Below are 13,639 nucleotides of genomic sequence, written 5' to 3'. Positions count from 1 at the left end.
TTCATTTAGTGCCTACTTACTCCTTTGATATCTAAATATCTTCCCCATGTTGACATTCTAAGAGTTAAATAAACCTAAGTAATTAACTATGTTTCATATCTAGATGAAGCTTATTTTTGGTCACAACACAGTTTTATGAAATGCCTTCCCAATACGGCATCTAAGCATCTTCATTAATATATGACTTTTAAAAATGGCTACTATGTACACATACAGAGAGAATTAGATAATTCTTACACTATAAAATTGGGTGGTTAGAAAATCCTCTTTAGTCTGGTAATAGTTCTCAAAACTGATCATGTAATAATGTCTTGGAAGCATAAGATGGTTATCTATCAACACCGACAACCAGTCTTATCTAATCAAAAACAAAAAATACACACAATTATTTTCTGAACTGCCACACAAGAGTTAAAATTGCAGTTCAAATCAATAAACCAAACCAAACCAAAACAAGCAAGGAAAAAACAAACAGCCCCTATACTCCGTTAGCAATACCAAGCTAAAGACTGGAGCCCAATTTTCATTCAACAACTTCAGCACACAAAACACTACCTTTACATGTGAACTCTGGAATTACTTAGGTTGGGTTCATATTCCTCAACACTCAACAACAAAAAATCCAAAGACATTCTTGCCATATTCCTAATTATTTACTATTTGTACTAAATGGGCAAAATTGACTATACTTGTCAATTCTAGATTTCACAGATTGTGCCTTTACTTGATTGACAGACTAAAAGTAATTTTACTAAAGGTCCACTTGTAAGTGTTAGTTGCTTAGTCATGTCCGACTCTTTGTGACCCCATGGACTGTAACCCACCGTAAGTGTTACTCTAATGGCCTGTTTTAAGACATACAAGGGAGACTGGCATCAATCTTTGATAAACTGTCCCCTATAAAACTGTGGAAGGCCACAAATATTGTCCCTTACCCGTTCCCTTGAGTACTGGAGCAGCCTGGAGAATGGCTCAGGGAAGTGCTGCCAGCACACGGACTTTTCTTAGTGGATAGATCAAGTACACCGTCTGCAGAGACACAAAGAAACACCTGAGGATATTAAAAACTGGGAGCAATGTGAACCGAATAGGCTAAAAGTGTCAAAGCAGTAGGCTTAGTCAACTAAACAGATAAAACTAGCCATATGTTTTCAGTTACAAAACCAATTCATTAATAGAATCAGGATATTTTTTCTCCTGAAGAGACATAAGTTTATCAAAGTCTGTTGTATCTGCTATCTCCAAGGGTTAAATATTTTATTAATAGGACAAAATAAAAGTTAAAGCGTAACACTAAAGATGTTAAGATACAGTGAGATATTAGAAAGAGCAGTTTACATCATATGAGGCTCTGTGACGGAACTATGAGATGTTATTTTTTTTCTTTTTGAGATGTCATTTTTTAAACTACCTTGATTTAAGTATATGAGATTAATGAGATAATGTCATACAAATTATAAAACCAAATTTCTCAAGAGCTAAGGCCACCTGAAATATCAGGGGTACATAAAAGTTAGATTTAGAAAAATTGAAATGCAAAACTCATTTTAAAAACAAATTTATATGGTTATATTAAACATATATACTGTATAAGATAATATGCAAGATGAATCAGTTATTAACTGTTTATAATTTGCTCACATCCAAATTACTATTTGGGACACATCTGCAAAAGTCTGTATATTTGGATTCAAGCTTTTGGGGAAAATCAGCAGAGATCCAAATTTTACTTGCTTATATTTACAAAGGCAAGATTTTTCAATTAATAAGCTACTATAAATTGATGGCAAAGTTTAAGAAAAGAAAGAATGACATGGCCTTAATACTGATGGGAGCCTTGGGGGAATAATCATTTCTTTCTTTTACTATAAAATCACAAATTCATGTTATTAGAGCATAAAATAGAAGACTTTAACTCTACCCAAAGCCTTTTTTTTCCCCTGTAGACATGTCTAGAAAAGAAAACTCATAGTCTGGATAACTTTTAAAGCCGCTGTTCTGTTCAAAACTGGAATACTCAATGCCTCTGATTTTCAGTTGGTAGGCAGAGGCCTGCTATCTGGTTATATTAAAGACTTGTGTCTGAGGACATTGTAACTCCCTATTTCAGGCAGTTAGAAATAAATATGCAACTCAGTTTATAAACCAAAAAAAGCCCACAACTCATTCAAAGGACGGACACCAGGTTGTCTTTTAGAAATCTTATAGAACCAAGTATTCCATTAGAGATTCAATCCAATTAGATTCCTAACAAGACAACGCACTGCTTAAAATATTTCCAACCACAGTAGTATTTTCATAGTATAATCATATTATAGGCAACATACTTCAAATCTACCACTGAAAATTTGTGATTTAAGTTGAAAACACATTAAAATTCGTTAGGAAAAATAATTTTAGAAATGTTTCATTTGAAGTTGATATACTATAATCCTATTATCTAGTTCAAATTTCTCTTGCTGTCAATACAACATACTTTTCAAGTATAACACTTGCTATAAGAAGTTAAATTAGACTAATGTGTATCTTTGCATGTTAATCTCCATTATTAATACTTTAGACACAACCTCTATGCCATCATTCTCCTATTGTAAACCTGAAGTTTGAAATGCAACATTTAGAGCAAATGGACTGTTAATGAGAACTACCAATCTGTGATAAAGAAAACAATTCTCTATAAAACAGAAAAGAAGAACTTTATAAACAACATGGTAACCAAAAGAGGTCTAGAAGGTCTCCTGCTAGGAAATCTTAAGAGATTTTGACTGCTGTTCACTCACAGAAAGAGAAAGAAGGCAAAGGAAAGCTATTCAAAAAAATATTCTTTAAGAAGCAACTAAAGCCAGCCCATTAAATGTCATTACTTCATAAACTGCTTAAAATGAGCAAAATAAAGTTCTTTCAAAGAGATTCCTACATGAATTAAACTTACTCTGCAAAATAAATGTATTTCTCACCAATAAATTCACACTTTTATGAGACTTCTATTCTATGGCAATAAAATCTCAGGAATACAGATATCACTAATCTATAATTTGTAGTGGTTCAAACAGTGGCCAAGTTGAAATGCTTACTTCATCTTTGTGAAATTAAAGGTAAAATGAGATCACAAAGCAACAAAGATATAATATACTTAAGAGTACCTTTTCAAAGACTCAAGAAATAGCTGCTCTGCAAAACTGATACCCCTCAGTCTCTTCACTTAATTAGCACTCTCACCAACAGACTACCTTTTGAAAATATTCTAACTAGTTCATAATACAGTGTATGTATGTGTATTTATAAAATACTGAATATATTTTAACAATCCAAAGTGTTTCTACTGTCTTCTCAATATTTTTAATCCCCTGAGTTTCTTGTTTAAAAATGCAAGCAATACATATTTTGCCTCATGATCTCACGTGCAGAGTGTAACTCCTACCTAACAAGATGTATTTATTCCTCAGGTAGGTGCTAATCCTAAACATCGATGGAAAGGGGGGAAAGTTAATTTTTCAATAGGATTTTAAAAACAATGGGTATGACAATGCTTTGGAACGTATGCAATACTTATAAAAATATCAAGTAACAATATAACCACCTGACTTTCCCAGGTGGTACATCAATCATGACTGTGAACTACTGATGGGTAAGGTAGCCAATTTATACTTCTTCTCTATCAGAGTCCAGAATAATTTAAAAATCACATTAGTGATGCCCTACATGCCAATACCTTTTTTTCTCCCCAAATTAAAAGTATTCTATTGGACAGAGGAGATTTTGACATCAAACCATACCTTGTTCGCTAGGTTCTGACTGAGACTTTCTGACAGTAAGGTCCAGAGGTGAGTCTTGGTCAGCCATGAGAAGTTTGCTGAGCACAGGGTTCTGAGCAGTTGCAGCCGTGGGAGAGGTGGTGACTGGAGATGCTTTCGGCAGGCTTTGGTTCTTTGTGCTATTGGGCTGGCTGGGGTCCTGAGTAGAGCTATTTTTTGAGGTATATTCAGCAGCAAATTGTTGGATCATTCGCTGCATGATCTCACGGGCCACTAGGGGAATATTGGGGTCGGAGACCCAGGGACTGTCTGTAAACAAAGATTTATTTACTTTTAAAGTGGGACAATGTACTAAAAAGAGACAGCTTTCAAGCAAACAAAATTTCATTTTATTTTTCTTTCTTAAAATGCAATATCCTAAAAATAGTATTCCCTCTTAAGAGTTATATTTTTAATCTGCAGGCTTATAGAAATGATTTTTAAAATAAAAATTTAATAAAATTATTTCTACATACCGCCCCCACCCCCGAATATGAAGTCATATGAAGGGATAACAAATAGTATATCATATGGGTAAGAATCACTTACCTGATACAGAAATCCCAAAACCCCTTTTTAATGAAATGATTACTCCCCTGTTTACCACCTATATAGATCACATCTGGTTTCCCCTAGATCCTACAACCATTATCTTCCTATATTACTGAAGAATGAACACTTTCTGCTAAAAGACTGCAGGCATATCAACATTATAAAAGGAAGTACTTAAGATTCACGATAGGCCAGGGCAACAGATGTCACATTTTAATACCCATTACAACCACTTTGAGGGTTTGTAAAAAGAGATTGCTGGGTCCTTTCTCCAGAGTTACTGATTTAGCAGTTCTACAGTAAGCTCAGGAACTGGTGTTTCTAACAAGTTTCTAGATGCTGCTGGTCTGGGGACTATACCTCTAGAATCTCTAGGCTAGGAGTTTAAATGTCAAACCTCAAAACTTTAAGACCAAGTTACTTTATGCTCTACCAACCACTGAACACAATAGAAAGGGAAGTAATAAATATCTAAGCTATCAATTTCTAATCAATGTTAATTTTAAAATAAAGACCATATGAATTCACTAACTTATAAAACCTTCAGGACTGGAAGAGACCCTGAAAGTAAAATAAAAGGGAAAACATTTTGCATAAATATATTATCATCACATCTCTGTCATTAACACACTATCAGGGAGATTAAATGTTTGAGAAAAGCAGAGATAACGTTTGTTTACTCTTGTACTCTCAATACCTAATCTTGGTGTAAAGTATGCATTTGTATTTAGTTGACTAATAAATGGATCAATATCAAATCAGTCAACAAACAGTTCTTAAAAAAACAAAAGCAACAAATGCGATAAATGTGATCTAAAGGTAAATGGTCTGTTCAATTTTGTGCAGATGGGTAGTGATAGACCCTTGATTAAAACGTTCCAGCCATATTTTAGGCTGGAAGCCTAAAGCTTTCCTAGGCTTTAGAAGATGGGTCTCAGAAAACCTGAGTTTCCTTACTCTTTTAAAAATTAACCACAGAAGGTCAGTTACTTTACCCGTAGTATTTTGGAGCTATAAGGAACCTTGAGAAAAACTGACTAATTGTTATTAATTTATCACTAAAATCTAAAAACCAAACAGATCATTAAACCAAACAGGACTCCCAAGAACAAGTTTTTTTCCTGAAGGACAATATTCAATATCGGAAGATAGTCATATCCTAAAGTCAGAATATTTAATTCTTTGGAGTTTAATAAGGTTTGTTCTATCAATAATAACATTTCTGTTCTACTATAAAGTATTTTCAATCTTAAGTTTCCTCTCTATAAAAGAGACTATGGGTATGCTACATGGTTAAAGAATAAATGTATTCAACTAGGTAATGAAGGTTCAGAAGTTACGACAATCACTGAGTGGTTCCTTAAAAGTTTTAGTGACCATTTTAGCCATGTATTGCTTTTTACAATCTCTCTACTCTGGGCTTTCTTATTAGGATTTCTTATTAAGTAGAAAGTCATTTAACTTTTTTTCCTTCCGTATCATAAAATCCTCTGAATGTATATAATTTAAAATTTTAATATGTCACTATATCTTTTTATCCTCTGAAAAGCTGGAAAATAATACATAAAGAAGAAAGCTTCCAAACAGGAAGCAAAATGAATTTATGAGATATCTCTGTGTTTAACTAGATTAATAAATATTAAATAGACTTGCAAAGAGTCAAAGATTTTAGGATAAAAACCATAAGTTGCTACTTTTGATCTTTAAATGTCTGCAGCATATTTTGCTTCTCTGTTGAATAACTACTATAATCATGAAACAGTTCATGTTTATGATCAAAGATCATTTCCTGCTATGTCTCTTGAAAATTTCTTGAAGCATTTCATTCTTTAATTTACTTAAAACACAACATCTATAAACCTAGCCATCCTCAAGGGAACATGCACAACTGAAGCAAATAAAAACAACATATCAGGTCAAAGTTAAAACTACAGAAAAACACGTGAATGCTACATCACAGCCACCGGTTATGTTTTTAAAATACAAATCTAACTTTTAGGAAAGTGTCAAATTTTCTGAGACAAGTGACAAAGCAAGATGAAAAGAAATGATTGACAGCTGTACTGTCCTTAAATTGGAATTTATTATATAGAGTCCATACCACAAAAACCTACTTTTATTTGAAACTAATGTTTCTACCTAGCTACAGATAACCTGTTCATACTCAATTATTTAAACAATTTGTAATACTCTGGAAACAAACGATTAAATCCAAGTATCTTAATTATTTATTAAAAACAAAATATTCTCCTTAGATTAAATTGCCTGTTACATCTCTGGAACATTTTTTGGTATCAATTTGAAGCCTACTAATGCCCATTTTTGAGACATTCCCAAGAGAATTAATAAAAAATCTAAAAGTAACAACATTAATACATAAAGGGGAAACTTCCAACTGCAAAGCAGTATTTCTTTTTCTAATCATATATGCCAGTATACAGACAAATATACAAACAATTCTACAATTTCAGAGGATTCTCATCTCTCAAGACCTATTCTAAGGTAAGAATTCCTCCCCTAACGGGTATGTACCCCTAAATTTAATTTCTAGGTAAAAACACTTACAAGAACTTTAAACTACATTATTCCTATACAACAAAGGGATGGGACTAGTAGAGAAGCAAGCTAGAATCTCCTGAAGAATCTGCTTGTGATTAACCTCACTAACTCCCCCTAAGCAGAGTGGATTAAAAGTGGTTCTTCCATGTAAATTAGGAAGAAGAGTTCCTCTTTTCAGTTAATGATGTTTCCTGCAGCATTAGACCCATGACCCAGTACACTTCCTAAAGGAGTGAACAGTAGAGAAGCTGGAAAGATATTTTATTTAGTTAATAAACTCAAGACTGACCTATCAGTCATTTATACTTTAAGTGTGAGTTACTTTAATAAAACACTCAAATGTTCATAAAACTGACGTTTTGAACATAGCTTTGGAATCAGGGTATTATGGAAATGAAATGGTGAGCATGGAGGCCTTGGTTGGGAGCTCGAGGTCAGAGGGTACTGCTGCTGCTAAGTCACTTCAGTTGTGTCTTACTCTGTGCGACCCCATAGACAGCAGCCCACCAAGCTCCCTGTCCCTGGGATTCTCCAGGCAAGAACACTGAAGTGGGTTGCCATTTCCTCCTCCAGTGCATGAAAGTGAAAAGTGAAAGTGAAGTCACTCAGTCGTGTCCCAACTCTTAGCGACCCCATGGACTGCAGCCCACCAGGCCCCTCCATCCATGGGATTCTCCAGGCAAGAGTACTGGAGTGGGGTGCCATTGCCTTCTCTGTCAGAGGGTACTAGAGGATATTAAAGGAAGTGAGGATGTAGTAAAAGATTTAATCTTATCTGGAGATCTGATGGAAAAAGAAGGGAAAAAAGTGCCTCTGAACACAAAACCCTTCTGTACTCCTTAATTTCACATGTCACTTTACTTAACATTCCCTTTTGAAAATATCGATCACATTAAACAGAAGCTCAGCTAGTCTCCAAGTGTATGTAACCAACCCGTTGGAATCTGCACTTATCAGACTTGTAACTAGTATATCGACAAACATTACCCTTCAAACTTTGGAAGAGAGAAGGCCACTTTCAAAGGAATGAGAGGTGTAAACTACAACATATGGACAAATATTAAAGAAAGTGGAATCACTGAGTCTGCTGAAGATTAAATTAAAAAAACTTCTTTAGAGCCTATCATAGTAACCACCATTGTGGAACTACAGGGATGGCATAAATAAGGAAAACAAATTCATTTAGAAAGAATTTCTTTCTTTAATTTTAATACTTAAAATTTTTAGTAAAACAAGGCTGTATCAAGGAGAAAAAAAGGTTTGCAGATCTAATTTTAAGACAAAACTTTTTCCTCCAAATGAAATTTCAATGAGGAATTATTAAAATTCTATACAGTTTTATGGTTATCAGTGACTAAAATAGTGATCTCATTTTTTTTTTTTTTTTTTTTTACCATATCATGAGCTTGTGGGATTCTTAGTTCTCTGACGAGGGAATGAACTTGGGCCATGGCAATGGAAGCCTGGAATCCTAACCACTAGACTATCAAAGAAGTCCCAACAGTGACTATTTAGGTAAGAAAATTTGTCTAACAAAATACAGAACTACGGAGACCTTACAATTTTCACACATTCATAATAATTTTAAGAATTATTTAACTAAATCTTACATGGCACCATCACTGCATAGCAAAAAGGAGGGAGAGGGTTGCATCACCCATTCCAATTTACCTTGACCAAAGGAATATAGAAAATTATAAAGTATACTATCAATAAATAAAAAATGTGTTTAAAATTAACTCTTTTAAAAACTGACATTGATAAGACAAGCAGATACTGTCATTCTTCACTGGAACCAACCTTTTCTACAAAAGACTGCATTGAGGAACTCTTCTGCTTGTCTCTCGAATCGAATGATTTTTGCTTGCTCTTGTTTAAGCAGAGCTTCTTGCCCAGCTCCCGAAGCTGGCTCATCCAGACCGACTAAGTGTCCCTGCAAAAATATTTGATGAAATGTTTGCACAAAAATCCTTCCCCATTCAATATCAAAAGCAGAGATCCAAAATCAAATATAAATGTTAATAACAGATAAATCAGTTTAATACAATTAAAATATTTTAGAACTTCAAGTCAGGACAGTATTTATCGCCACAAAAGTATAAAGCAAAATGAATATAAAAAATTATTTGGGGTGTTTTTTGATTATGAATTTTGCTTAAATTTATAGGTTAACTCTAATTGAACTATAATTACCAAAGGGAAAATTTCTTTTGAGCATTCAAATACATCGATTCTTGTTACATTATAGCAACAGTTTACAGATAACCCAACTCACATGAAAAGGCATCTTAAACACCAAATCTCATTTGAGAATCATGTTTGCCCTACCAGCATAATGTGTCTTCTCCACACACAAACATTTTTTTTAAGGGCCATTAGGAGAGAAACTCAAAAATAAGGTACTTGACTTCATAATTCTGTCCCTAGAGTACTATTTTACAAGTGGTAGCTTTCAAATCTTTAGTGGGCTGTGAAATTAATGGGTCAAAACTAGCACTAGGAGAAAAAAATTGAAAAATAGAATGCATTGTATTATAAGAGTTAAACACTTCGCTATCTTAAGGGTAAACATTTCAACATTATATATATATATATATATATGTATATATATGATTGAACAGGTTTGTAATATAAAAATGTGGGTCCTGATCAAAGTTTCAAAATGCCATTCTAGATGACTCTCAGAATATGCTCTCAGATGGCAAAGAACTGGTCTAGGCTGACAATGCTCTGCACTTACTTCCACCTTTGCAGTTTATAAATAAAGAGTAAATTATGATGACAGAGAGTATAAAGAAAAACAAAGTACATATTTTGAGTTCAAATGTCTATAATTTACTTCACTGCAATGCATTAACACACGCATTTACTTGTATCATGAAAAACTTTAAAGTGCTCTAAATACTAAAAGAAAATGGGACATACCTTGGCACAATGAAAAGGAAGTAAACGTTCAAGGCACATTACAATTCACAAGTGATTTCCTCATAAATTTTAAATATACTCAGTGATATATGCCATCTACTTTCCATGATTTCCCCATGACTCAGCTGTGTCAACAGTGCAATCAAAAATGTTTTTTGGAAGGACATTATACATCGTAAACAAATAGGTCACTATGAAGAACTCTCTTGCACACTCAAACTAAAACAATGATTCCTTAACATTTTCTGTAAGACACTGTATGTTTGCCACATTAGTTTAAAATTTCTTAAAATATTTTAAGTGTTACAAATCATTATAAAAACCTTTATTACAGTTCTCTTTGCCAACATTCTCTTCTATGGATGAAGGAAATTATTAAGAAAGTAACTTTTAAAAATGAATCACAATCTAATTTTGATACAAATTTAACATTTAAAACGTATCAGGAACAGATATTAGAGAGTTTGATAAAATCCTTATTTGCATTGTTACACTTCAATGCCATTCATTGCTTATTGATTTTTAAAAATCAGACATTACATGGCATAACTATTTAAGTGTCCTGAGCCCTATATTTAGTCAGTATAGTTGAAGTTGAACAGAATTATCTACACTTTATCTTTAATGTAGCATTCAGTCTATTTTCTAACCTAAATCAACACAGAGCAACTAATCCAGCATTCAGTAAGGCAACTGCTACATGTCCTTCTTGAATCAAACATTTACAAATTTTATCAATTTGTGCTCTGAAATATATAGCTTACTTTTAGTTCATAACAATTGTAGCCATATCTATTCATTTTGTTTTGTAAATAGTTTCATTTTATAATTCACACACCATACAATTCATTCATTTAATGTAAAATTCAATGTTTCAGTATATCCATAGAAATTCACCATAATCTAACTATAGAACATTTTTGTACCCCCAAAAGGAAACCCTATATCCAGTAACAGTCACTCCCCATTTTCCCAACCTTAGTCAACCACTCTATTATTTTCTATCTCTATAAGACTTATCTGTTCTGGAAATTTCACACAATTAAACAATATTTGGGTTTTTGGTGACTGATGACTTTTTTTTCCTAAAATAATGTTTTCAAGGTTCGTTCAAGTTGTAGCAGGTATCAATATCTATTTCCTTTTTACTGCCAAATAACATTCCATTCTAAGGATAAACATTTTAACCATTCATCAGCTGATGAACTTTTATGTTGTTTCTACTTTTTGCCTACTGTGTTATGAATAACGCTGCTTTTAATATGTGTACAAATTTTGTGTGGATATATATTTTAATTTCTCTTGGTAGGAGTGGAATTTCTGGATCACATGGTTAACTATCTTACCATTTTAAGAAGTGTCAAGCCATGTTCTGAAGTTGTGCACCACATGACATTTCCAACAGTAATGAGGGTTTCCACTTCACATATTCGTGGATATTTGTAATTTTTTTTATTACACCCATCCTAATATGTAACAAGTGGTATCTCATGATTTAGACTTGCATTTTCCTAATGACTACTGGTGCTAAGCATCTTTTTGTTTGCTTGAAAATTAAAGTGATAGTCACTCACTCATGTCCGACTCTATGTGACTCCCTGGACTGGAGCCCACCAGGTTTCTGTCTGCATTGCCACGCCCTCTCTGAGGGATGTTGCCCACCTGGGGACTGAACCTGGGTCTCCTAAACTGCAGGTGGACTCTTTACTATCTGAGGCACCAGGGAAGCCCATTGGCCATTCAAATGTCTCCTTCAGAGAAATACATACTCATATAGTTTGCTTGGTTTTTAACTGAGCTATTTATCTTTTGGGGTTTCTCTGGTGGCTCAGGGGTAAAGAATCTGCCTGCAATGTAGGAGACACAGTTCTGTGGGTTTGACCCTTGGGTCAGGAAGATCTCCTGGAGAAGGAAATGGCAACCTACTCCAGTATTCTTGCCTGGGAAATGCCATGGACAGAGGAGTCTGGAGGGTTACAGTCCATGGGATTGCAAAGAGTTGGACACAACTTAGCAACTAAACCACCACCACATTTTTTTTATTGCTGAGCTGTAAGAATTCTTGATATTCTGGATACAAGTTCACGATCAGATATATAATTTGCAAATATTTTCTCCCATTCATGAACTTTCTTGACACTTCACTGGTACTATTTTAGCAGTACAAAAGGTTTTTAATTTTAATGAATCCCAATTTGTCTTTTTTCTTTTTGGCCACTTGTGCTTTTGCTGTTTTATCTAAAAAAAATAGCGGTTAACCCAAGGCTGTGAAGATTTACTCCTGTTTTCTTCTAAAAGGGGTTCCCTGGTGGCTCAGACAGTAAATAAACTGCCTGCAACGCGGGAGACATGGTTCATTCCCTGGGCTGGGAAGATCCCCTGGAGAAGGGAATGGCTACCCACTCTAGTACTCTTGCCTGGAGAATTCCATGGACGTTCTCCATGGAATGGAGGGGTCTGGTGGGCTACTCCATGGGGTCACTTTACCATTTTAGGACTTACTTTTGGGTCTACAATCCATTTCGACTAAACTGTTCTACATGGTGTAAGGAAGAGGTCCAACTTCCTTTGTGAAAAATCACCAGCAATGAAGTTTACTTCTGCATCTCAATTCTATACCATCAATCTCTATATAATCTGTCATTATCCCAGTACACACTATGTTGATCATTACAGTTTTGTAGTAAGCTTTGAAACTGGGAAGTGCAAGACCTGTCCATTTGTCCTAAGATTGTTTTGGCTACTCAAGAGTCCCTTGGATCTTCATATGAATTTATCATAAACTTGGCCAATTCCTGCAAAGAAACCAGCTAGGGTCTTGACAGGGAACATGTGGATCATCTGGGACAAAATGCCATCTTCACAATATTGAGACTTCCTAACCATGAACATGATATATCTTTTCATTAATCTACATCTTCTTTAATTTCTTTCAACAATATTTTGTCATTTACAGTATATGAGTCTTACACTTTTTGTTAAATTTATTTCTAATATTTTTAATGCTATTATAAATGGAATTTTCTAATTTCACGTTTAGATAGCTCACTGATAATGTATAGAAATTCAACTATTTTTTTTTAATGCTGTACTCTGCAACTCTGCTGATCCTCATTAAATCTAATAGTGTTTTATAGATTCCTTAGGATTTTCTATATATATAATACCATGTCATTTGCAAACACACTTTTATTTCTTCTTTAATAATCTGGATAATTTTCATTTCTTTTTATCACTTAACTTCCAAAGTTAGAACCTGGTGTAAAACACCAAACAGAGAGGTGGTTACCTGATTTTAGGGGGAAGCTGTTCAGTCTTTTACTATTAGGTGTGATGTGAGCTGTGCTTCCCTGGGGGCTCGGTTGTAAAGAATATTTCTGCCAATGAAGGAGATGTGGGTTCAATCCCTGGATCAGGAAGATTCCCTTAGAAAGGAAATGGCAACCCACTCCAGTATTCTTGCCTGGGAAATCATGGATAGAGGACCCTGGCAGGCTACAGTTCATAGGGTTGCAAAAGAATCAGATATGACCTGGTGACTAAACAACAACAGATATATTAGCTGTACATTTCTGAGGTCAGGCTGATGAACTTCCCTGCTATTCCAGTTTACAGGGCATTTTTAAGATGAATAGGTATTGGATTTATACACTGTATTACAAGTTAATTGATTTTGCGGTGTTACACCAACCTTGCATTCCTAAGACAAATCTCACTTAATGGTGGTATATAACAGTTTTTATACATTGTTAGATTTGGTTTGCTAATATTTTGTTAAGGATTTTTTGCGATTATACTAGTGTGTAGTT

General features: G+C 34.2%; 1 protein-coding gene across 10 annotated transcripts in view; it reads right to left on the bottom strand.

Moving 5' to 3' along the window:
- Positions 1-13,639, bottom strand: part of LCOR (ligand dependent nuclear receptor corepressor) — a 130,309-nt gene that overhangs the window by 40,709 nt on the left and 75,961 nt on the right. For 7 of the 10 annotated variants that reach the window (XM_070469959.1, XM_070469958.1, XM_020907549.2 and 4 more), the window contains 3 exons: positions 8,706-8,838; positions 3,777-4,064; positions 936-1,029 (listed from right to left, as the gene is read on the bottom strand). The exons of 1 other annotated variant lie outside the window; for it this stretch is intronic. In XM_070469959.1, coding sequence (XP_070326060.1) covers positions 936-1,029; positions 3,777-4,064; positions 8,706-8,838 — 515 coding nt within the window. The remainder of the gene's footprint in view (positions 1-935; positions 1,030-3,776; positions 4,065-8,705; positions 8,839-13,639) is intronic. 2 more of the 10 variants (XM_070469961.1, XM_070469962.1) reach the window with 1 other exon arrangement.

The sequence above is a fragment of the Odocoileus virginianus genome, chromosome 7 (assembly GCF_023699985.2).
Source record: "Odocoileus virginianus isolate 20LAN1187 ecotype Illinois chromosome 7, Ovbor_1.2, whole genome shotgun sequence".
Lineage (NCBI taxonomy): Eukaryota > Metazoa > Chordata > Mammalia > Artiodactyla > Cervidae > Odocoileus > Odocoileus virginianus.
The sequence above is the reverse complement of the archived record's forward strand: the minus strand, read 5'-3'. Positions and strand labels throughout refer to the sequence as shown.